This window comes from Protopterus annectens, chromosome 4.part0 (assembly GCF_019279795.1).
Source record: "Protopterus annectens isolate FY-2018-M chromosome 4.part0, PAN1.0, whole genome shotgun sequence".
Lineage (NCBI taxonomy): Eukaryota > Metazoa > Chordata > Ceratodontiformes > Protopteridae > Protopterus > Protopterus annectens.
This window is the reverse complement of record NC_056733.1, coordinates 607,528,659-607,551,234: the sequence shown is the minus strand read 5'-3', so window position 1 is coordinate 607,551,234 and position 22,576 is coordinate 607,528,659. Positions and strand designations below refer to the sequence as shown.

The 22,576-nt window shown below is 39.7% G+C and overlaps 1 protein-coding gene across 1 annotated transcript in view; it reads left to right on the top strand.

Moving 5' to 3' along the window:
- Positions 1-22,576, top strand: part of DNAH10 (dynein axonemal heavy chain 10) — a 5,879,077-nt gene that overhangs the window by 2,048,872 nt on the left and 3,807,629 nt on the right. The window contains exon 23 of the mRNA XM_044069759.1: positions 18,671-18,787. Coding sequence (XP_043925694.1) covers positions 18,671-18,787 — 117 coding nt within the window. The remainder of the gene's footprint in view (positions 1-18,670; positions 18,788-22,576) is intronic.

Genomic DNA, 22,576 nt, shown 5'->3' with positions numbered 1-22,576 from the left:
GAGGTGTGCCACATAGAAGGATTTCCTGACTGTTGTGGCGATGTGGTTATTGAAAGTGAGACCATTGTCCACTTGTGTCCCTAAGTCTCTCATCACACTTTCGATGTTTAGTGTCCTGCCACCTATGTGGTAGTTCATGGGTACATGTTTTTTTCCAAAGGGGATAACTATACATTTCTTGGCATTAAGCTTGAGCCCATGGCTCTGGCACCAGGCATCTGTTCCTGTAAGGCCCTTTTGTAGAATGTCCACATCATTTGGGGATTCAGTATTGGCTCCCAGTTTGCAGTCATCTTCAAACTTTGTTAGCAAGAGTCCCTTAGTGTTGGCCTGTACTTCAGAGAAGTAGATGCCAAACAAAAGTGGTCCCAGGACTGAACCCTGAGGTACTCCACTTGTCTGAAGCTAGATTTGGAGTCTGCTACTTTACGGTCTGGGTTCTGTCAGTAAGCCAGTTGGCAACCCATCGAGTGATGTAGGGATTTATGCCCAGCTTAGTAAGTTTATCTATGATTCCAGAGTGGGGGATGGTGTCTAAGTTTAAGTCCCATGGTGGACTAGGTCTTTTTAAGGTGGTTGCAACAAAACACTGCCTCTTAAGAAGGCCTTACAAATCTTTGATGAAGCAAGGGAAGAATTATCAGACCCAAAATGGAAGTTAGAGATTGCTGCCAACTGAAATTTAATGGTCGAGGAACTAGTTCCTTCGTTGAAATCATCATTCTCTTTCGGCTTTTCCCGTTAGGGGTCGCCACAGCGGATCATCTCTTTCCATTTCTTCCTATCCTCTGCATCTTGCTCTGTCACACCAACCGCCTGCATGTCCTCTCTCACCACGTCCATAAACCTTATCTTAGGCCTTCCTCTATTCCTCTTACCTGGCAGCTCCATCCTTAGCATCTTTTTCCCAATATACCCATCATCCCTCCTCAGCACATGTCCAAACCAACGCAATCTCGTCTCTCTTGCTTTGTCTCCAAACTGTCCAACATGAGCTGACCCTCTAATATACCGATTCCTAATCCTATCCATCCTAGTCACACCGATTGCAAATCTTAACATCTTTAACTCTGCCACATCCAGCTCTGACTCCTGCCTTTTGTCAATGCCACTGTATCCAACCCATATAACATAGCTGGTCTCACTACACTCTTGTAGACCTTCCCTTTCACTCTTACGGATACCCGTCTGTCCCAAATCACTCCTGACACTCTTCTCCACCCATTCCACCCTGCCTGTACTCTCTTCTTCACCTCTCTTCCACATTCACCATTACTCTGAACTGTTGATCCCAAGTACTTAAACTCGTCCACCTTTACCAACTCTACTCCTGCATCCTCACCATTCCTCTACCCTCCCTCTCATTTACACACATATATTCTGTCTTAGCCCTGCTGACCCTCATTCCTCTGCTCTCTAGAGCATATCTCCACCTCTCCAGAGTCTCCTCAACCTGATTCCTACTCTCACTACAGATCACAATGTCATCTGCAAACATCATAGTCCACGGGCCTCCTGTCTGATCTCATCTGTCAACCTGTCCATCACCACTGCAAATAAGAAAGGACTCAGAGCTGATCCTTGATGTAATCCCACCTCCACCTTAAACGGATCTGTCACTCCCACTGCAGTCCTCACCACTGTCACACTACCCTCATTACATATCCTGTACCACTCTTACGCACTTCTCTGCCACTCCCGACTTCCTCATACAATACCACAACTCTTCTCTAGGCACCCTGTCATATGCTTTCTCCAAGTCTACAAAGACGCAATGCAACTCCTTCTGACCTTCTCTGTATTTCTCCATCAACACTCTCAGAGCAAACATTGCATCTGTAGTGCTCTTTCCTGGCATGAAACCATACTGCTGATCACTAATCATCACCTCCCTTCTTAACCTTGCTTCCACTACTCTTTCCCATAACTTCAAGCTGTGACTAATCAGTTTTATCCCTCTGTAGTTACTGCAGCTCTGCACATCACCCTTATTCTTAAAGATAGGTACCAAAACACTTTTTCTCCACTCCTCAGGCATCCTCTGACTTTCCAAAATTTCATTAAACAATCTAGTTAGAAATTCCACTGCCATTTCTCCTAAGCACCTCCATGCTTCCATTGGTATGTCATCTGGGCCAACAGCCTTTCCATTCTTCATCCTCTTCATAGCTGCCCTTACTTCCCCCTTGCTAATCTGTTTCACTTCCTGATTCACTATCCCCACATCATCCAACCTTCTCTCTCTCTCATTCTCTTCATTCATCAGCCTCTCAAAATACTCTTTCCATCTACTCAACACACTCTCCTCTCTTGTGAGTACCTTTCCCTCACTATCCTTTATCACCCTTACATGCTGCACATCTTTCCCAGCTCTGTCCCTCTGTCTAGCTAATCGTACAGGTCCTTTTCTCCCTCCTTAGTGTCCAATCTCTCGTACAACTCTCCATATGCCCTATCCTTAGCTTTTGCCACCTCTCTCTTTGCCATGCGCCTCATCTCCTTATACTCATGTCTACTTTCTTCATCTCTTTGACAATCCCACTTCTTCTTCGCCAGCCTCTTCCTCTGTATACTCTCCTGTACTTCCTCATTCCACCACCAGGTCTCCTTGTCCTCCTTCCTCTGTCCAGATGTCACACCAAGCACCTTTCTAGCAGTCACCCTTACTAGTTCTGCTGTAGTTACCCAGCTATTCGGTAACTCTCCACTGCCTCCCAGTGCCTGTCTTAACTCTTCCCTAAACTCCACTTCACAATCACCCTTTTTTAACTTCCACCATTTAATCCTTGGCACAGCTTTCACATTCTTGTTGTTAAAAATTTAAGGTTACTTTGTACAGTCCACCATAGGACTTAAACTTAGTACTACATGCCTTAATTCATTTCCCCTTTGAACCAGCAGCTAAATGTCATCTTAAATTCCTGACCCGGAGAACAGTCTTTCTAGTAGCCATTACATCAGCCAGAAGATCAGAACTTCAAGCATTGTCTCCAAGCCTCCCTACTTGATTTTTCTTAGAGATAGAGTCACATTACGAACTTATCTTTCCTTCCTTCCTAAGGTAGTATCAGAATCCAGTATCAACCAGTCCATTAATCTACCCGTCTTCTTTCTAAAATTTGAAAACAAGGGAAAATACATGTTGCACTTGTTAGATGTTCATAGACAATTACATTTCTACTTACACGGAACAAAAGACATTAGAAAATCTAATCAACTATTTACCTCCTTTGTGGACTACAAAATAGGTAAATCTGTTACAAAGGTAACTTTGGCAAGATGGTTTACTGACTTTTGTGGCGATGTGGTTATTGAAAGTGAGACCACTGTCCACTTGTGTCCCTAAGTCTCTCATCACACTTTCGATGTTTAGTGTCCTGCCACCTATGTGGTAGTTCATGGGTACATGTTTTTTTCCAAAGGGGATAACTATACATTTCTTGGCATTAAGCTTGAGCCCATGGCTCTGGCACCAGGCATCTGTTCCTGTAAGGCCCTTTTGTAGAATGTCCACATCATTTGGGGATTCAGTATTGGCTCCCAGTTTGCAGTCATCTTCAAACTTTGTTAGCAAGAGTCCCTTAGTGTTGGCCTGTACTTCAGAGAAGTAGATGCCAAACAAAAGTGGTCCCAGGACTGAACCCTGAGGTACTCCACTTGTCTGAAGCTAGATTTGGAGTCTGCTACTTTTACGGTCTGGGTTCTGTCAGTAAGCCAGTTGGCAACCCATCGAGTGATGTAGGGATTTATGCCCAGCTTAGTAAGTTTATCTATGATTCCAGAGTGGGGGATGGTGTCTAAGTTTAAGTCCCATGGTGGACTAGGTCTTTTTAAGGTGGTTGCAATAAAACACTGCCTCTTAAGAAGGCCTTACAAATCTTTGATGAAGCAAGGGAAGAATTATCAGACCCAAAATTGAAGTTAGAGATTGCTGCCAACTGAAATTTAATGGTCGAGGAACTAGTTCCTTCGTTGAAATCATCATTCTCTTTCGGCTTTTCCCGTTAGGGTCGCCTACAGCGGATCATCTCTTTCCATTTCTTCCTATCCTCTGCATCTTGCTCTGTCACACCAACCGCCTGCATGTCCTCTCTCACCACGTCCATAAACCTTATCTTAGGCCTTCCTCTATTCCTCTTACCTGGCAGCTCCATCCTTAGCATCTTTTTTCCCAATATACCCATCATCCCTCCTCAGCACATGTCCAAACCAACGCAATCTCGTCTCTCTTGCTTTGTCTCCAAACTGTCCAACATGAGCTGACCCTCTAATATACCGATTCCTAATCCTATCCATCCTAGTCACACCGATTGCAAATCTTAACATCTTTAACTCTGCCACATCCAGCTCTGACTCCTGCCTTTTGTCAATGCCACTGTCTCCAACCCATATAACATAGCTGGTCTCACTACACTCTTGTAGACCTTCCCTTTCACTCTTACGGATACCCGTCTGTCCCAAATCACTCCTGACACTCTTCTCCACCCATTCCACCCTGCCTGTACTCTCTTCTTCACCTCTCTTCCACATTCACCATTACTCTGAACTGTTGATCCCAAGTACTTAAACTCGTCCACCTTTACCAACTCTACTCCCTGCATCCTCACCATTCCTCTACCCTCCCTCTCATTTACACACATATATTCTGTCTTAGCCCTGCTGACCCTCATTCCTCTGCTCTCTAGAGCATATCTCCACCTCTCCAGAGTCTCCTCAACCTGATTCCTACTCTCACTACAGATCACAATGTCATCTGCAAACATCATAGTGCACGGGGCCTCCTGTCTGATCTCATCTGTCAACCTGTCCATCACCACTGCAAATAAGAAAGGACTCAGAGCTGATCCTTGATGTAATCCCACCTCCACCTTAAACGGATCTGTCACTCCCACTGCAGTCCTCACCACTGTCACACTACCCTCGTACATATCCTGTACCACTCTTACGTACTCCTCTGCCACTCCCGACTTCCTCATACAATACCACAACTCTTCTCTAGGCACCCTGTCATATGCTTTCTCCAAGTCTACAAAGACGCAATGCAACTCCTTCTGACCTTCTCTGTATTTCTCCATCAACACTCTCAGAGCAAACATTGCATCTGTAGTGCTCTTTCCTGGCATGAAACCATACTGCTGATCACTAATCATCACCTCCTTCTTAACCTTGCTTCCACTACTCTTTCCCATAACTTCAAGCTGTGACTAATCAGTTTTATCCTCTGTAGTTACTGCAGCTCTGCACATCACCCTTATTCTTAAAGATAGGTACCAAAACACTTTTCTCCACTCCTCAGGCATCCTCTGACTTTCCAAAATTTCATTAAACAATCTAGTTAGAAATTCCACTGCCATTTCTCCTAAGCACCTCCATGCTTCCATTGGTATGTCATCTGGGCCAACAGCCTTTCCATTCTTCATCCTCTTCATAGCTGCCCTTACTTCCCCTTGCTAATCTGTTTCACTTCCTGATTCACTATCCCACATCATCCAACCTTCTCTCTCTCTCATTCTCTTCATTCATCAGCCTCTCAAAATACTCTTTCCATCTACTCAACACACTCTCCTCTCTTGTGTGTACCTTTCCCTCACTATCCTTTATCACCCTTACATGCTGCACATCTTTCCCAGCTCTGTCCCTCTGTCTAGCTAATCGGTACAGGTCCTTTTCTCCCTCCTTAGTGTCCAATCTCTCGTACAACTCTCCATATGCCCTATCCTTAGCTTTTGCCACCTCTCTCTTTGCCATGCGCCTCATCTCCTTATACTCATGTCTACTTTCTTCATCTCTTTGACAATCCCACTTCTTCTTCGCCAGCCTCTTCCTCTGTATACTCTCCTGTACTTCCTCATTCCACCACCAGGTCTCCTTGTCCTCCTTCCTCTGTCCAGATGTCACACCAAGCACCTTTCTAGCAGTCACCCTTACTAGTTCTGCTGTAGTTACCCAGCTATTCGGTAACTCTCCACTGCCTCCCAGTGCCTGTCTTAACTCTTCCTAAACTCCACTTCACAATCACCCTTTTAACTTCCACCATTTAATCCTTGGCACAGCTTTCACATTCTTGTTGTTAAAAATTTAAGGTTACTTTGTACAGTCCACCATAGGACTTAAACTTAGTACTACATGCCTTAATTCATTTCCCCTTTGAACCAGCAGCTAAATGTCATCTTAAATTCCTGACCCGGAGAACAGTCTTTCTAGTGGCCATTACATCAGCCAGAAGATCAGAACTTCAAGCATTGTCTCCAAGCCTCCCTACTTGATTTTTCTTAGAGATAGAGTCACATTACGAACTTATCTTTCCTTCCTTCCTAAGGTAGTATCAGAATCCAGTATCAACCAGTCCATTAATCTACCCGTCTTCTTTCTAAAATTTGAAAACAAGGGAAAATACATGTTACACTTGTTAGATGTTCATAGACAATTACATTTCTACTTACACGGAACAAAAGACATTAGAAAATCTAATCAACTATTTACCTCCTTTGTGGACTACAAAATAGGTAAATCTGTTACAAAGGTAACTTTGGCAAGATGGTTTACTGATTGTATATCTTTTGTCTACAATAAACTGGGTATCTCGTTATCAAAACATTTAAGAGCCCACTCAGCTAGATCCATGGCAAACTCATCAGCATTTTTATCTAGGCATTCCGTGGTGCAGCTGCAAATTGGGCTAATCCTGATACCTTTATTGTTCATTACAAATTAGATCTGACCTCCAGGGGAAGAGCAGCCTTTGGTTCAACCATGCTCAGGAGCATCCTTCTGTAGAGTCCACATGGTATTTCAGGTAGCAGGGGAATCTGTCCCAATAATTGAGGAAAGCATGAAAATTGACATCAGATAAAAAAGTTATGTACTTACCATAATGTTCCATCTGTGTTTTCCATTTTCATTCTTCCTCATCTCCCTGCCCACCAACCCCCAACCTTTGTCATGATGGACTTCTGGAAGAACAAAAGATCATAACAGCACCACTGTGCTGTAGGTTGAGGCCCAGATAATGTCTTCTTCTGTCAGGTATATTAATGTTTCTTAGTTTATGTCATCTAGCAAACAAGATCTGAGGTATATTAGGGGTTGGTGCATTGTGGGTAGGTAGGAGCTCGAGATCTTTTAGGTTACCATGAGCTATGGTAATGTCCAAGTCTGATCCAAGGATCGGATCTGAACCCAATAGTTGAGGAAGAATAAAAATGGACAACACAAATGGAATGTTAAGGTACGTAGGTAACTTTTTTTTTTTTCTTTTCAAGAATGGGCTAGTTTCTCTACTATTAAAGTGCAATTGGCAGCAATATCTCTTTCTCATTTAGGGACATTATGGGTAAAGGGAGGAGCTTGAGAGTTGCATCCAAAAGTCTAGTAAATGCGGCTGAGCCAGATCTGAGTTTGTCTCCTAAACCTACCAGTTGAGGAAAAATGAAAATGGACAACACAGATGCATAGTTATGGTGAGTACATAACATTACATCACTAACTGTTGCAGCAACATTATTTAGGAAATGTTGTTAACTAGCTTTGCTCCTTTTTAAAGAGTTTTTTCATTTATGTTATAGTTATGTCTTTGCATTAACATTTTAGTTCCTTGGGGTTAACTTGCTTACTGTGACCATTTTTTCATACTTTTGATAGTTATATTTAAAGCTGAAGTATTCAGTGGTACAAGTATAAAGTGTTTTGGATGGGTTCAGGCACCTAGGCAGCGAGACATTTTCCTGTGGTGCATTTGTTTGGGGATATATGGCTGAAGTGACATTCAGCTGCAGAACAATGTGGCTGTTGCAGATTACCTGTTGGCAAACATAAGCACACATTGCCATGCACCACAGCTTTACTAACCAAGTACATGGGGGCAGAAGAAGTAATGAGTGTTGTGCTCAGTATACAACATGCTTATGTAACTACAGCATATAGACATGTGCTACAGCATGGAGGAAATCCTGCATGGTATTGTAGTCGCATTTATGGTCTAGTATGCATTTTAGGTAATTTTGAAATAGATTCTGAAGGGGGTTGGGTACACACACACACACACACACACACACACACACACACACACACACACACACACACACACACACACACACACACACACACCAATTATAAAGGCAGCACCCATTGTGCACTGCATTTTTACTGGCACTGACATGCCCACTGACCAGCCTGCTGCTGTTTCCTGCTGTATTGCCTGCTGTCTTACGTTGCCTTGGGGGCCATGGACATTATTTTCCCTCTGTACATTTGGCTACTGAAATTCTGGCAGTGCACCACATTTTCTCTTTGCCCACAGGGAATTCGCAACAGCAGTATTTCTCTGCAGCTGAATGTCAGTTCAGTCATGTGTCCCCAACCAAATTTACCACAAGGAAATGTTTCGCTGCCTAGGTACCTGAACCCGTGTTAGATGTTGTTTTATTTCTCTCTCTTTTTTCCATAAGTCAGTAACTGCTTATTTGGAAATATTCTAACATATAACCATATTTATTGTCACTCTACTGACTCTTATTAAGTCAAACCTAGGAAAGGCTGTTTGCCTGCTACAGCCATTCTTCCCAGCAGGGAATGTTGGCTTATAGAACTAAAGAGAACCTGGAGCAACATGTAGTATTTAATTGGTTGTTGTACATACTAGTTTCAATACCTGACCGACAAGAGACCAAAATGTGTACCTTGCAGGGAAGAAGCCACTGCTTTCCAGTTTCTTGCTGGATGAAGATATGAATAAGTTGGTATAACCCATGTAATATGATTTATTGTCACAGTGACCTCCACCTACCTTGGTAAGTATACTTAACTTAATTCCTGTGCATAGTGCATTATATTGCTTATTAGTTTTTGATAATAGAGGGTCTATTTCACTAACACTTTTGCAATTCATGTGTAAATCGAATTTCTGAATTATTCCTTTCTCTCTTTTTGTAAAAAGGTTTTGAAGTGGTTTTAAACTTCAAGGAATGAATCAGAAATTTGATGTCTATTTTATGTGTTTTGGGGAGTTTCAATGACAGACAACCATGACAGTATGAAAAATAAGCTTTCTGATAAAAGGGTCTGTTTTACTGTCCTTAAAATGGTATAGAATAGTTTTATTTGACAGCCATGAGTTTAACAGTAGGGACACAGCATTTAAGTATTGAAAGTGTTGAAAGTGTACTTCCAGTCTTATTTATTGAATCAAGAGCAGTCGAGAAACAGTCCTTCATTAACAACTAATTAAGAACACAGCTTTTACTCTATCCACACATTCAAACTATGTATTTTCTTATAGGGGCAAGCATTTTGTATCCCCATATGAGGGCTTCCCATACCCTATTACTTGAGAGTTGTTGGGAGGGTGGCCTAATGGTTAAGGTGTTTGCCTTACAAACACAAGGTGTAGGGTTTGAGTCTCACAAGTGATAATTGGCTAGGCTTAAAATGGCTTGCAAGGGCAGTTAGGTTAGTACTAATCTATGAAACTATGAACCTATATATATATATATATATATATATATATATATATATATATATACATATACATATACATATATATATATATATATATATATATATATATATAAGGGTTCCTAGCAGATAGTCGAACTTCTGCAAGTTCGAACCTCATATGGTCGAGACCATAAGTTCGAATTTGCAGAAGTTTGAGCGTTTCTATGGAAATCTCCGTAAGGGGAGGTTTCCGTTTTGTTCAATGTGGTGCAATCTCGGAGTTGGTATATTTAAGTAACGGGTGAAGGGGGCTTGCCCTGCTTAACAGTTTATTTTTTCTTTTTTTTTTGTTTTTTATCCATAGTCGAAGTTTTTTAACTTTGAACAGGATGGTTCGAACATTCCGTGTTCAAAGTTATTAAACTTTGACTATGTGATATAGACCCTATAAATATATATATATATATATATATATATATATATATATATATATATATATATACACATACATATATATATACATATACATATACACACACACACACACACACACACACACAAACACAAACACACAAACGCGCGCGCGAACATCACAGTTGCAGCACAGTCGGGGAAGGAGAAAAACCCATTATAGTGTTTAGCGGAGTCACACAAACAGTAATGTCATATTACATACATTAAATAAGAAAAAGCTTTGACAAAATGTTACAAAGGAAAAGTGATCAGAAAGTTAGATTCCTCAATTAGCACTTGAAGACTGGTAAGGAAGCACCAGGACTTGAAATCAGTTCCAGCAAATACCACTCTCCTTTTCTCGCTGATTTCGTCTGTCCATTCGGACACTTAGATGGATGAGTTTATCTATGATACCTGAGTGTGGGATAATGCTGAATGCCTTTGCAAGGTCTAGATATGTGGTGTGACTGTTTTGCCCCCATCCATTGCTTCAGTAACTTTTTGAAGAAGTCAACCAGGTTAAGTAGGCTAGACCTGCCCTTGATGAGTCCAAACAGTGTTGGGTCAAGATTCTGCAGGTTAACTATATCCTTTATTTATTAATTCCATAACAATCCTTTCCTTAGTTTTACAGATGATAGTACTAAGGCTTATGGGTCTATAATTACTGGGATCTGTTGAAGCCCCATGTTTCTGCACGGGAATGACTGTTACTGTCTTCCATTCATCTGGCACAAAGCCTATGTTGAGGTTGATATTGAATAGCTTCTATATGGAATCAAGACAAGCCATGTTTCACACTGAGCAGCAGGTAGTTTGGTATGTTATCTGGCCCCATAGACATAGTGTTCTTGGTCTTAACACCTTGAGAACTTGTTCTTGGGAGCTTTTGGGGGGTGTTGGTGTGAGTATAGGATCTGAGAATATTGGTGGTGAGAGGGAGGTGAAGTTTCAGCTAAATTTGTCTGCTAGTTGATCACCTGTGTCCTTTGAGTCCAGATATGTAATATCATTTACTATTAGCTCTGCACAATGCTGGACATTGTTTCTGAGATTTTTAACTAAATTAAAGAAGGCTTTGTGGTTATTTTTCCACCTGAGTGGCTATTTTTACCTCCTATATGGTTTTGTTTGATTTCAGGAGTTCATTGTTTAATTTTACAAGAGCATTTTTCACAGCTTGGAAGTTTTTCCATGCAATGAGTTTTTTTTTTCTTTTAGAGCCTGTTTATGTTTGGGTTCCACCATAGGGAATTATTTTTGAATTTGGCTTATTTATTTCTTAGGGGAACAGATGCAACTGTGCAGCTATTCCCATCAGCATAGAATTTGGCAGTAAAGGATTCTGCATAAGCAGTGGAGTCATCAAGATGGAAGTTTATTGTTCATCTGAAGCTAAAAACCCTCTTAAGCTCATCTGAGCCTTCATACAAGCATTGTTATGCATGGGTATTCAGCACCTGTTTACTTACTTCTTAGATCTGAATTGATGATTTTATAACATGATGTTTGGTGAAAGGGGAACATTTTCTTTACAATAGAATGACTATATTCATAGAGTGACTGTATTCATATGGTAGAGGTAATATACCTTGGGCCATGGATGGTTTTCAAATCACAGGCTCCCTACACACATTTTTTTGGAACATGTGCAGATGCTAATTTTCTTTTGGATTCATCTTTCTAATTTATGGACGGCGCAGTGGTAGCATTGTCGCTTCACAGCAAGAGGTTCTCCAGTTCGATTCCCAGCTGGGATGTCTTCTGTGTAGAGTCTGCATGTCCTCCCTGTGTTTGTGTGGGTTTCCTCCTGGTACTCTGGTTTCTTCCCATGTTACAAAGACGTGCATCTGGAGCATTTCCTCCCCAGGCCTCCACTGAAAAATGGCTTTGTTCCAAGTTGGACTTCCTGGTAAACAAATGTTAAATAAATAAAAATAAATAATCAATTTGAACTACTGTCATCATAATCCACCAAATGTCCATTCACCTCAAATGTCTGACTGTGATTTAAAAAAATTATCATAGTAATGTATTCCAACTTGCTTTACACAAATACACACTAGTCCTGCAAAGACAGACTGATATATTGGCCATGGTAGCCAGAGTCAACTATTCTTATTTACAGACACCTGAGCATGACTTTCCAGAAATAGCGGAATAGGAATATACCCGGTAAGTTGTAAAATCTGTCAGAGGTTAAATACCCCAGTTTGAAAATTACCAGATAATACTTATTTTTTTAAATTGATTTACAAAAGTAAATTGCATTTATGAGTGTCACATTAATACTGGTGGGGAAGATGAGAATCAGGAAACAGTTTTCATTGAACATCCAGAATATCCAGAAAATTAGATCAACTGGCCAAAAAATGCAAGTGACACACTATATCAGCTACTGTTTTAAATAAGGTAGAAGCATACACTGCATATAGTGGGTGGGGATACTCCTTATGTGATATATATATATATATATATATATATATATACACTAACCTCGAAAAAGGGCATAGCAAAATAAATTTAAAATGGGTGGCGAAAGCCAAACACATTCTGGCTAGGCTTATAAATGCCCTAGGGCAGATAGCCTAGTATGAACCTATGAACCTATATATAAATATATATATATATATATATATATATATATATATATATATATATATAAAACTCATGGACAGTAAAATACAAAGGGTGGCCAGATGCTCAACCAAGCTTTCAGGTGCTTGTACTGTTTGTAGTAAGGATTCTATGGTAGATGCAATAGGTGTGCAGCTGTCAGAGTGCACTAGAATAAAGATATGGGACAAAGAAATTATTCTTATTACACTGTAAAAATGACAGGGGTTGGAAACAGGCTGAGAAAAAAGCTGTGCAATAGTTTCCTAAAATTAGGGAAAGTTTCAGTTTAACTGCTATATAGGCCAGCCAGGATACTTTGCAGGATAAGGAGAGGAAAATAAAAAAGCATCAAGAAGGTGATGAAAATGTGTGGATCAAAACATTAAAGGCAGTTTACCTACCCTCTATGCCCAGGCCGACTGTACTTAAGTAAAGCACACCACATGGTGGAAGCTGAGCACAAAAGGAAAGAACACAGGGTTGCTGCATATATTAGCAGTGTAACTCACCCCTAAAAATATAACAGTTTATGTTTCCCTGCAGTATGCAACATAAAAGCTTAACTGCAAACTACAGCTGAGGTAACTTATAACAGATACCAAGCATTACAACATTAAGGCTTAAAACAAAGTCAACATCTTCTGAGGGCTGCAACCAAAACACAAACATTTAAAAAACTGCAGTCTCCTGTTTTACCAGTATTTTCAACAGTCATTCCAGCAGTCAGAGTAAACTGTGTATTAGCGCCAGTGAAGAGATATGAGACTAGCATCTAGCACAATAATACTTACATATAATGGGTACAAGACTAAGTTCAGCAGGCTTCTATTTTCTATAGTGTTAAGCACTAGGGAAGCCTATGAATTGTGTGAATGTTTAAAGCCAAAGGGATGCCCTCAGCTTTATAACTACAATTAAAAAGAAAAAAAATATATACCAGCTACTGATTTCCATAGCGCTATACACTTGCAAAGTCTGTAAGATATGTAAATGTTTAAATCAAAAAGATGCAAGCTGCTTTTTAACCACAATATTAAATAGCTTGCAGCTCTTATATGCTCTTTTTTTCTGCCTCACATGACTACAGGTGAAGAGGTCATATTTATGACGACTTTACCTGGAACTGTAAGGGCATATGGAGGACTGTCATCCCAGTTACTCTTACAACCATACAGTACCTAAAACCGTTGGCATAGAAATTGACACTCTGTAAGACAGCAATCTTTTTCTTTTTTTTTTAATAACTGTATGGTTTAACTCAGCAAACTTGTAAGCAAAAAAGTAGTCAGAGAAATAAATGTTTGTATTTGGCTTGCAGTCCTTTACATAGTGGCCCAAGGAAAGCAATAATACAGCAAAAAACTAAGTAATTGAATCACTGAATATAAGTATGTAATATGGGTTGGGCATTAAGCGCTGCTGTTACCTTACTGGTGTATTTTTATATTTAAAGATGGCACTTTGGAGTTTTGTTCGCCATCTGGGGTTGGTGGTTTTCATATTGGCTAAAGTGTTTACCTCACAAATGCAAAGTGCAGGGTTTGATTCTCACCTTTGAAGAAAAGTGAAGAAGTTTAAAATTGTCCACTAAGGCAGTTAGCTTAGTACCTACTTATAAACCTATAATCTTGAGAGTGAGTGTGTGTGTGTGTCTGTGGGGGGGGGGGGGGGTAGTGCTTACATCAAAGAAGAGGTGGAGAAACACAGCACCTTCAATCTGAGCAGTTGAGGATGGTGTTCCTGAAACAATCAGGACTACACTCAGTTGTTGTGTCTTTCGGCTTTTCCCAGTTAGGGGTCGCCACAGCGAAACTCCGGTCCGCTAATGATTGGCAGTAGATTTTTACGTGCCGGATTGCCAGCCCTGATGCACAACCTTCAACGAAGGTACGCCCATTCACGCATGTCTCCACACAGAAGACGCTCTAGCTGAGAATCGAACGGGACAACGTCTTACTGTGAGGCAACAACGCTACCGCAGCACCATCGCAGTTATATTATTTATTTATTTATTATTTTACATTTGTTGACCGGGCTAGTCTAGCTGGATATATGTCCATTTTCAGTAGAGGCCCGGGGAGAAAAGCTCCAAACAGGAAATTGACAAAGTTAAACTAAGCAATTCTACAGAATTAAAACTAGGCAATACTAAATAAATTGAACTAAGCATTTCTATACAGAAAATGTAAAATAAGCAAAATTAATTTTTTTTTTTTACAAAATCACATTAGAAAGTTATGAGCAATTATTAGATAAAGGGAATAATAAATGTATCTTATTCTCATTATAGGAGAGTAAGAGTAGAGTTGAAGGCAGTGGATACAGGTGTAGGAATAGAGTTAAGATTAAAGAATGGAAGAGAAAAGATATCAATGGGGGTTAGAGCCAGATACAAAATCCCAATGGTGCACCACGAACTGTGAACAAATCCAATAATAATCCAATAAAAATCCAGTCTTTTATTTGATTTCAGGAGTACAACGAACAAAGGTAAGCGCTTTCACGTCATATAGACGCTTCTTCAGACCTCAATGGGGGTTAGTACATGGACAAAGCCAGTGTGCTTTCAGATGTTTTTTAAGATGTTTCTTGAAAAGAAAAGTAGAATTAATGGTAGATAATGCAGCAGGAAGTTGATTCCAGACTTTACCTACGGTGTTAGCGAAAAGAGAATCACCAGCTTTGTTATTAGCTTTGCTGGATAAAACTAGGAGCTTGTTAGCAGAGCGTAATGTAGGTAGATTATTGTAAGGAGTAATAAGATTAGACAAGATAGGAGTGTTGTTAGGGAGGTGTAGAATCTTTTGTGTTATAAGCAATTGTTGAAAGAGTATATGGTTTTGCAGTTCTAGCCACCCTAGTTGTTTGATGTTAAGACAGTGGTGAGTTTTAAAGGGAACTTGTGATAAATCTAGTTATGCTATTATAACATATGGAGAGCTTAGTGAGGTTGCTTTTGGATAGATTGGTATATATGACAGAGGCATAAAAGAGGGTGGAAATGAGGTTGGTCTGAGCAATTGTTTTCCTTGCAGAGGGGGTAAGGAAGGTTTTTATTCTGTAGAGTGAGCCAAGTTTTCTGTTAACAGACTTAATGGTGGCGTTTATGTGTTCATCAAAATTGAGATGATTATCGATAGTTACCCCTAGTAGACGGGTTGTAGTGTCTGGGAAGATGTTGGTACCATTGTTAGAGGTTATAGAGAAGAAAGGAGTGGCTGATTTGTGAGTAGGAGTAAAAAGCAATAGCTTTGTTTTTTGGGGTTTAAGAGGAGGCAGTGTTGCATAAACCAGTTTTCAACATTCTGAAAAACAGTTTGTGTGAGGGAATGGAGAGAGCGTATATCATTGGCTGTACATATTAATGTGGAGTCATCTGCATATTGAATGCAGGTGGCTTGGGGTATGTTGATGTGTAAGTTGTTAATAAATAAGGAGAAGAGTAGGGGACCTAGGATGGAGCCCTGTGGGACTCCAATGTTTCCAGGAAGTAGTGAAGATAGACTGTTCTGCCAAAGTACTGCTTGCTGTCTATTTTCCAGATAGGATCTGAGCCATTGTATGGCTTGGGGATTAAGAGAATGAGCCTTTAGTTTGTCAAGCAGCAGGTTATGGTTTACCATGTCAAAGGCTTTTGACAGGTCGATAAATAGAGCAGAAGAGAAAGAGTTGTTGTTGCGATTCTTGTATATAGAGTCGGTAAAGGATAGAAGGGCAGTAGATATACTGTGAAATGGCCTAAAGCCATGTTGGCAGTTAGCCAATAGGTTATTTTGTAGTAAGTGGTTAAGTAGCTGCTTGTGAATACATTTTTCCATTATCTTAGCTAAGGGGGAGAGTAAAGCAATAGGGCTTAAAGTTAGAAAGTTCTGTAGATGGTCCTCCTTTATGTAAGGGGATGATATGAGATACCTTCCATAAAGTAGGGATTCTAGCTTCAGAGATAGTTCTGTTAATAAGGATAGAAATGGGATAGTCTATGACTTTGCAGCTATTTGTAGGTATTCAGAAGGGAGTCGGTCAGCAGAAGGGGTGCAAGGTTTTAATTTTTGAAGAAGCTTACAGATGACAGCTGTAGATACTGGTTGTATCTGAAAGGTAGGTGATGTAGGATTGCAGGTATGTGTTTGGGATGCAGCAATGGGTGGTAAAGAATTAGCCAGGGTTTTAATGGCTTCTGTGAAGTAGTTATTAAAGGCGTCAGGGATCAGGTTGGAGTTACTTTTGTTGAAACCGATTGGGTCTGGAGTAGTAGTGTGACCTGGCTGAAGGAGTTTGTTTATGGCAGACCAGAATTTTTGTGGAGTTTGTTGATTGTTTTTGAAGATGTAGGTAGTAGTCTTTTTTGTCTCTAAGAATATCTTTCTTTGTAGCATTTCTTAACTGTTTAAATTGGAGATGGGTTGAAGGACATTTGGTAGATCTCCATTTGGCCCAGACTTTATTTCTGAGTAGTATCTTTTGTCTGGTTTGTGGTGTGAGCCAGGGAGCAGATTTTGATTTTATTCTAGTGGAGCGATAGGGTGCGTGGGAGTCTAGGATTTGAAGAAAGTTAGTATTAAAGTAGGTAACAGCTTTGTCTAATTTTAGATATGTTAGTGGTGACCAGTCACATGCTTTTAATTCAGATATAAAGCTATCTGGATTAAATAATTTTTTAAGCGTGAGGTTTTAAGTTGATGGGTAGTTGCAGTATGGACTTTATCTCTAATAATGTAGGTAAGTGTGTGGTCACTGATGTCATCTGGGAGTGTTCCTGGAGTATAAGAATTAGGGTGGCTATTAATGAGGATCCAGTCCAAAGTACTTTCCTTTTTACTGGATTTATGGATTCTTGTAGTAGATGATATTAGTTGTGAGAACCCAAAGAGGTTTATATGGTTGGTAGGGTTTAGGGAATTGCAAGTAGACCAGTCTATGTTAACATCACCAAGTATGATAGTCTCCTGTGGTAGTTGGATAGAGAGGTGGCTCAGTAGGTTCTCTAGAGAATTTGTGTTATTACCTGGAGGTAAATAAATACAGATTATATAGATGGATTTGGAGTTATTTATTTCAAGTTTGATGGATAGGGTTTCAGATTTGGTGTCTAGTGATGGAAGCACATTAACTGTGGAGATTTTGAGGCTTGATTTATAGAGAATGGCTATACCCCCACCTTTTTTATTTTACGGTCATTTCTGAGTATGTTATAGCCAGGAGGGGTGATTTCTTGGTCTAGAGTAGTTGGTTTTAGCCAGGTTTCAGTAAGACAAAGAATGTCGAATGAGTATATATCAAGGAGTGCGTGCGGATGGGTAAGTTTATTATTAATACTTCTAATGTTAAGGTGAGCTATAAGGAGGGAGTTAGATGTTTTTTTAATCGTAGAAACTATGGGCGCTGTTAACTTGGTAGGATCAGTGGTGGAGTCAGTATAGGGTCCAGGATTTGGGTGAATCAAATAATATACATATATTATTTGATATATGTATATATATTATACATTCAATAATTTGCAAAATCTCATAAAGCTGGTAGATTGCAGTCTGAAAAATACCAGATAATACAGGGGAATTATACTTTTTAATTGATTTTTTCAATATTAAATTGTATTTATGGGAATCAGATTAATACTGGAGGGAAAGTTAAAAATGTTACAGTTTTCCCTGAGCACCCAGAGTATCCTTGAAATTAGATTAACTGTCTAAACAATAAGTGACACCGTATAACAGCTACTGTTTAAAAAGACAGGATCTGGCCAAAAATGCAAAATTGATAGCCTATCACAGTCACTATTTTAGATAACTGTGTGTTTTAAAATAAGACTATTTTTGCAGCTGTCTGAACTTCTAAAACTTGATGCTCTTTCAGTAAGTGCTTCAGAGAAAATAAAATTACTTAGCACTGTGGTTTAACACTTGCTGCACTGGTTGTTACATCTTTTTGAAAATATGGTGTCTGCTCATAAGTTTTCTTATGTAAATTCACCAGCAGAAGACAGTGGGTCATATTTTTATTTTATCCGTTATGTCTCAGTTTCAGGGTGCGTGTCCAGACTGAGCTGCACAGAGTAAGTTACCTTGATTGTGCAATCTACTTTCTGCAAAGCATGATGCAATTTAATATGATTTTATTTATTTATTTATTATTTATGTGCTTATTTTATTTCTCTGTAAAGGTAACTGATTCTGAAAAAGAACTGGCTAGTAACATCAGACAAGTATGGGATGATCTTTTTATGGAGTCAAAACAGGTTGATTACAGTCTTGGAAATGTGAAGAAAAAATTCACACAGGTATGTATCAGTGCTAGAATTCCAGTATATATTAGTTTTGTTTAACCACTTTTAAGATTTCTGTATCTATAGAAATGCAGTGCACTTCTGCAGTGAAAAACATATCACTGGATGAGAGAATGTTATTTAAAAACATTTGCCCATATTCTTTCTATAAAGGAGGTGACACCTGTCATTCTTGTTCTTATGCCACATATTCTGTGTATATGTGTGCTCAAGAACATGCATGTGTGTAGGTAAAAACTGATTCCACCCAGTCAAATCATGTAGTAAGCTAGTTTTGCGCTTATTGGTGCTAGTCTGTTCCCAGAGTCCTCTTGCATGCATAGTTATCCTACTTGTTTAATCTTTGGTAACCAGTTTAAAGGCAGTAAACACATAGTTCTTGCATCCATCAAAACTTGAGAATTCATAATTTATCATGTACCACACAACAGTACAAGTTAAAGGAAAAACACTAACATGGAAACATTGTTACAGTATGCTAACAGATCAGTGTTTTAAATTGTTTGTATGAAACATAAAACATCACAACCTGCTGTCTTTTTTTCTGGTTTTCTAATTGCAAAAATAAGTTCCCTATTTTTATATACACTAAACCAAGAGGTATAACATCCTGATCTGATGTCTATTTTAGTCCGATCCAAGAGATGGGTTGTTGGATCCAGTTGGATCCTACCTCAGCACCATCTCTTAATCTTCATGGCTCCAGCTCAACTTGTCTATTCAGTATTAACTATTTAACTTCCTTTTATACTTTTTAAATATATATATATATATATATATATATATATATATATATATGTATGTATTATGTGAGCCCTTCATATGTTCGAACTTTCAAATCTTTGAAACTCATATGGCCGACACCATATGAGCGAACGTTTGAAAGGCCAACAGATGATAGCGGAGATCATGCTACAGTGCGGGACTGGTAGATTTCCCTTTCCTGCACTGTAGTGCAATCTCGAAGTGAGAATATTTAGGTAGCAGAGGGTGGGGGGTGCAGAGGGGCTTGCCCCCCTGCATAACACAGTTTTACTGTGTTTACAGGTAGGTAAATGGTGCTATTTCAGGATGTCAGTCTTTCGGAATGTCAATCATATGGTGTCGGCCATATGAAAGTCAGCATTCTGAACGGTCGACATTCTGAAGTAGACCCATATATATATATATATATATATATATATATATATATATATATATATATATATATATATGAATTCACTATGTAATCCTGAAATACTGAAATCCCGAATTTCAGTATTTCAAAATTACATAGCCGAAACATGCAAATCCCAAACACCCCACAAAAGCGAAATTCAAAATCCCAACAATACACTACACATACAGCACACACAAGCACATACACACAACTTCCCCCCAACTCAAATATAAAATCCTACACTACTGTGCCCCCCACACCCCCCTACTTATATATACTAACTCCGAGATCGCACAGTCACACACACAAAGGTAACTCACACCCACACATTTTATACTCCCTCGCGCACACACATCACATTCACAACACACACTGACATACATCAAAGCCCCTAACCACCACACATACACATACATACATACCCAAACTAACACCTTACCATTTACAGATCACAACACCAGAAGCGTTAACTCCAAGATTGCACGATCAGACGCACAAAACTAACTCACACACACACATCACAATCACAACAGACACTAAAGCCCCTAACCAACACACATACACACACATACATACCCAACTAACACCTTACCATTCACACACCACAACAACAGAAATGCTAATTTAAAATCTCCGTTCTTCGGGATTTTGAATTTCGTGTTTCTAATATTTTGGAATTTAAAGGCTTCGCTATTATAATTTCGAAATACTGACATTCGAGATATCAGTATTTCAAAATTATATAGAGGACCCGTATATATATATATATATATATAAGTTCTTTGTTCTTTGTAGGCATTGTTTATTTATTAGGGGTTACTAGTTTTCTGCAGTACAGAGTGTGTGTGTGTGTGTGTGTGTGTGTGTGTGTGTGTGTGTGTGTGTGTGTGTGTGTGTGTGTGTGTGTGTGTGTGTGCTTGTTTATTGTTTGTGATCTAAAAATAGGGTATAGTTAGGCACTTTACTTAGTTTTGTGTGGGGTACTTTTCCTATGTAATGAACTACAGTGCTTTTGGTTGCGTTCTTTTTTCTTCGCTACTATGATGGAGAATTAAGGATTTAAAAAAAGTATTAAGTATGGGCACAAAATCACCACTCAAGACCTGCATTCACTGTGTGTATACTATTTGGGCATTACCCATCTTGAAACTAATTGTGAGGTCTTGCATGTTTTGGAGGGAAAAGTTTATAGTTTAGGGTCTTCTCCCTCCATAGACAGAGTCATCCTTTCCAGCTGGTGGTTCTTCATCCAGTGCTGCCTTTCCAGCCAAAAAGCAGGATAAACAAAAAGCCAAGGACATTTACAGACAGAAAGATAAATCTGACAAACAAAGACTAGGAAAAGAGAAAGTAGACAAGGACAAGTCAGAAGAGAATAGGAAGCTGTCTCCAGATCCCATGGTTTTGGTCAGTCTGGATCTGAAGACACCTAGAAAGATGGATCCATCAGTTCCTCGGATCTGACTTTCTTCTCCTTGACCTAGTAACTCCCCAGAGCCAGTGAGCCCAAGGCTTAATTCTCCAATCTTACAAGAAAAAAGATAATTGAGATCGTCTTCAATTTCTTCTTCTGTTCGGTCATCCAGGAATCTAACTGAGCAAGATGTCAACAGAATGATGAGGAAGTTTCTGAGAACACAGATCCAGATTTGGGTTTTCTTGGTGTTGTCCCCTTTGAACACACCAAGTACTGGTCCAACAACCTCTCTTCCTCTTTCTCTGGTCCCGTTCTGCCCTTTTGACCCAACTACCCTGTATATGACCTGTCTCGGGGTGCCTTTGTCAGAGCTTGATAGTCTGACCTACTTCACTTCCAACCGTATCCTTTCTCTTTTGATTCTGATGCAGTGGGATCAGGAGGAGATTCAGAGCTGAAGTATCGGTGCTGAGGATGGAGGGATTGGTTGACACCTTAATTGCCTGAGCCATCTGTCCCCCTTGGTGCCTCTACCTTGATATCTCTGATCCAAGATTGGCTTCAGAGCCAAGACCCATTGGTCCCAGGAGATCTTTCTTTCTTTCCTAAGGTGGCATCCAAAGCAAATTTAAACCAGTCCATCAACCTACCAGTGTTTTTTTTTCCCAGATTGTTCAGCAAATGGGAATATACTCTGCATATGTTGGATGTTCATAGTCAACACAAATTTTATCTCCATAGAATGTAACACTTTAGGAAATCTGATCACTTGATCTGATGTTGTCATTTTCATTTGTTCCTCAATGAATGGGTTTGGATCCGAGCCTCAGATCTGACTTGTCCACTTTCTAAAGATTCGACTCTCGAGCTTCTCCCTTACCTATAATGCTCCTGACAATACCTCGGATCTCATTTGTCATTCTTCACAATGGTCAGGATTGTGATTGCTCGACCTCCTTGTGGGGTATTGTAAGTTAACAGCTAACTGCTTTTGTTATCTTTATGTAGTTTTTCTTCTTTTTCTTATTTAACTAAGCTACCTTATCCTAAACTTTCTCGACCATTGTTGGTAGTTCATAGGTTCATAGGTTTATACTAGGCTATCTGCCCGAGGGCATTTACAAGCCTAGCCCATAGTTTTGTGGCTTACGCCACCCCTTTAGTATGGGGAACTATACCCATTATTTTGCTGTGCCTCTGTCGAGCA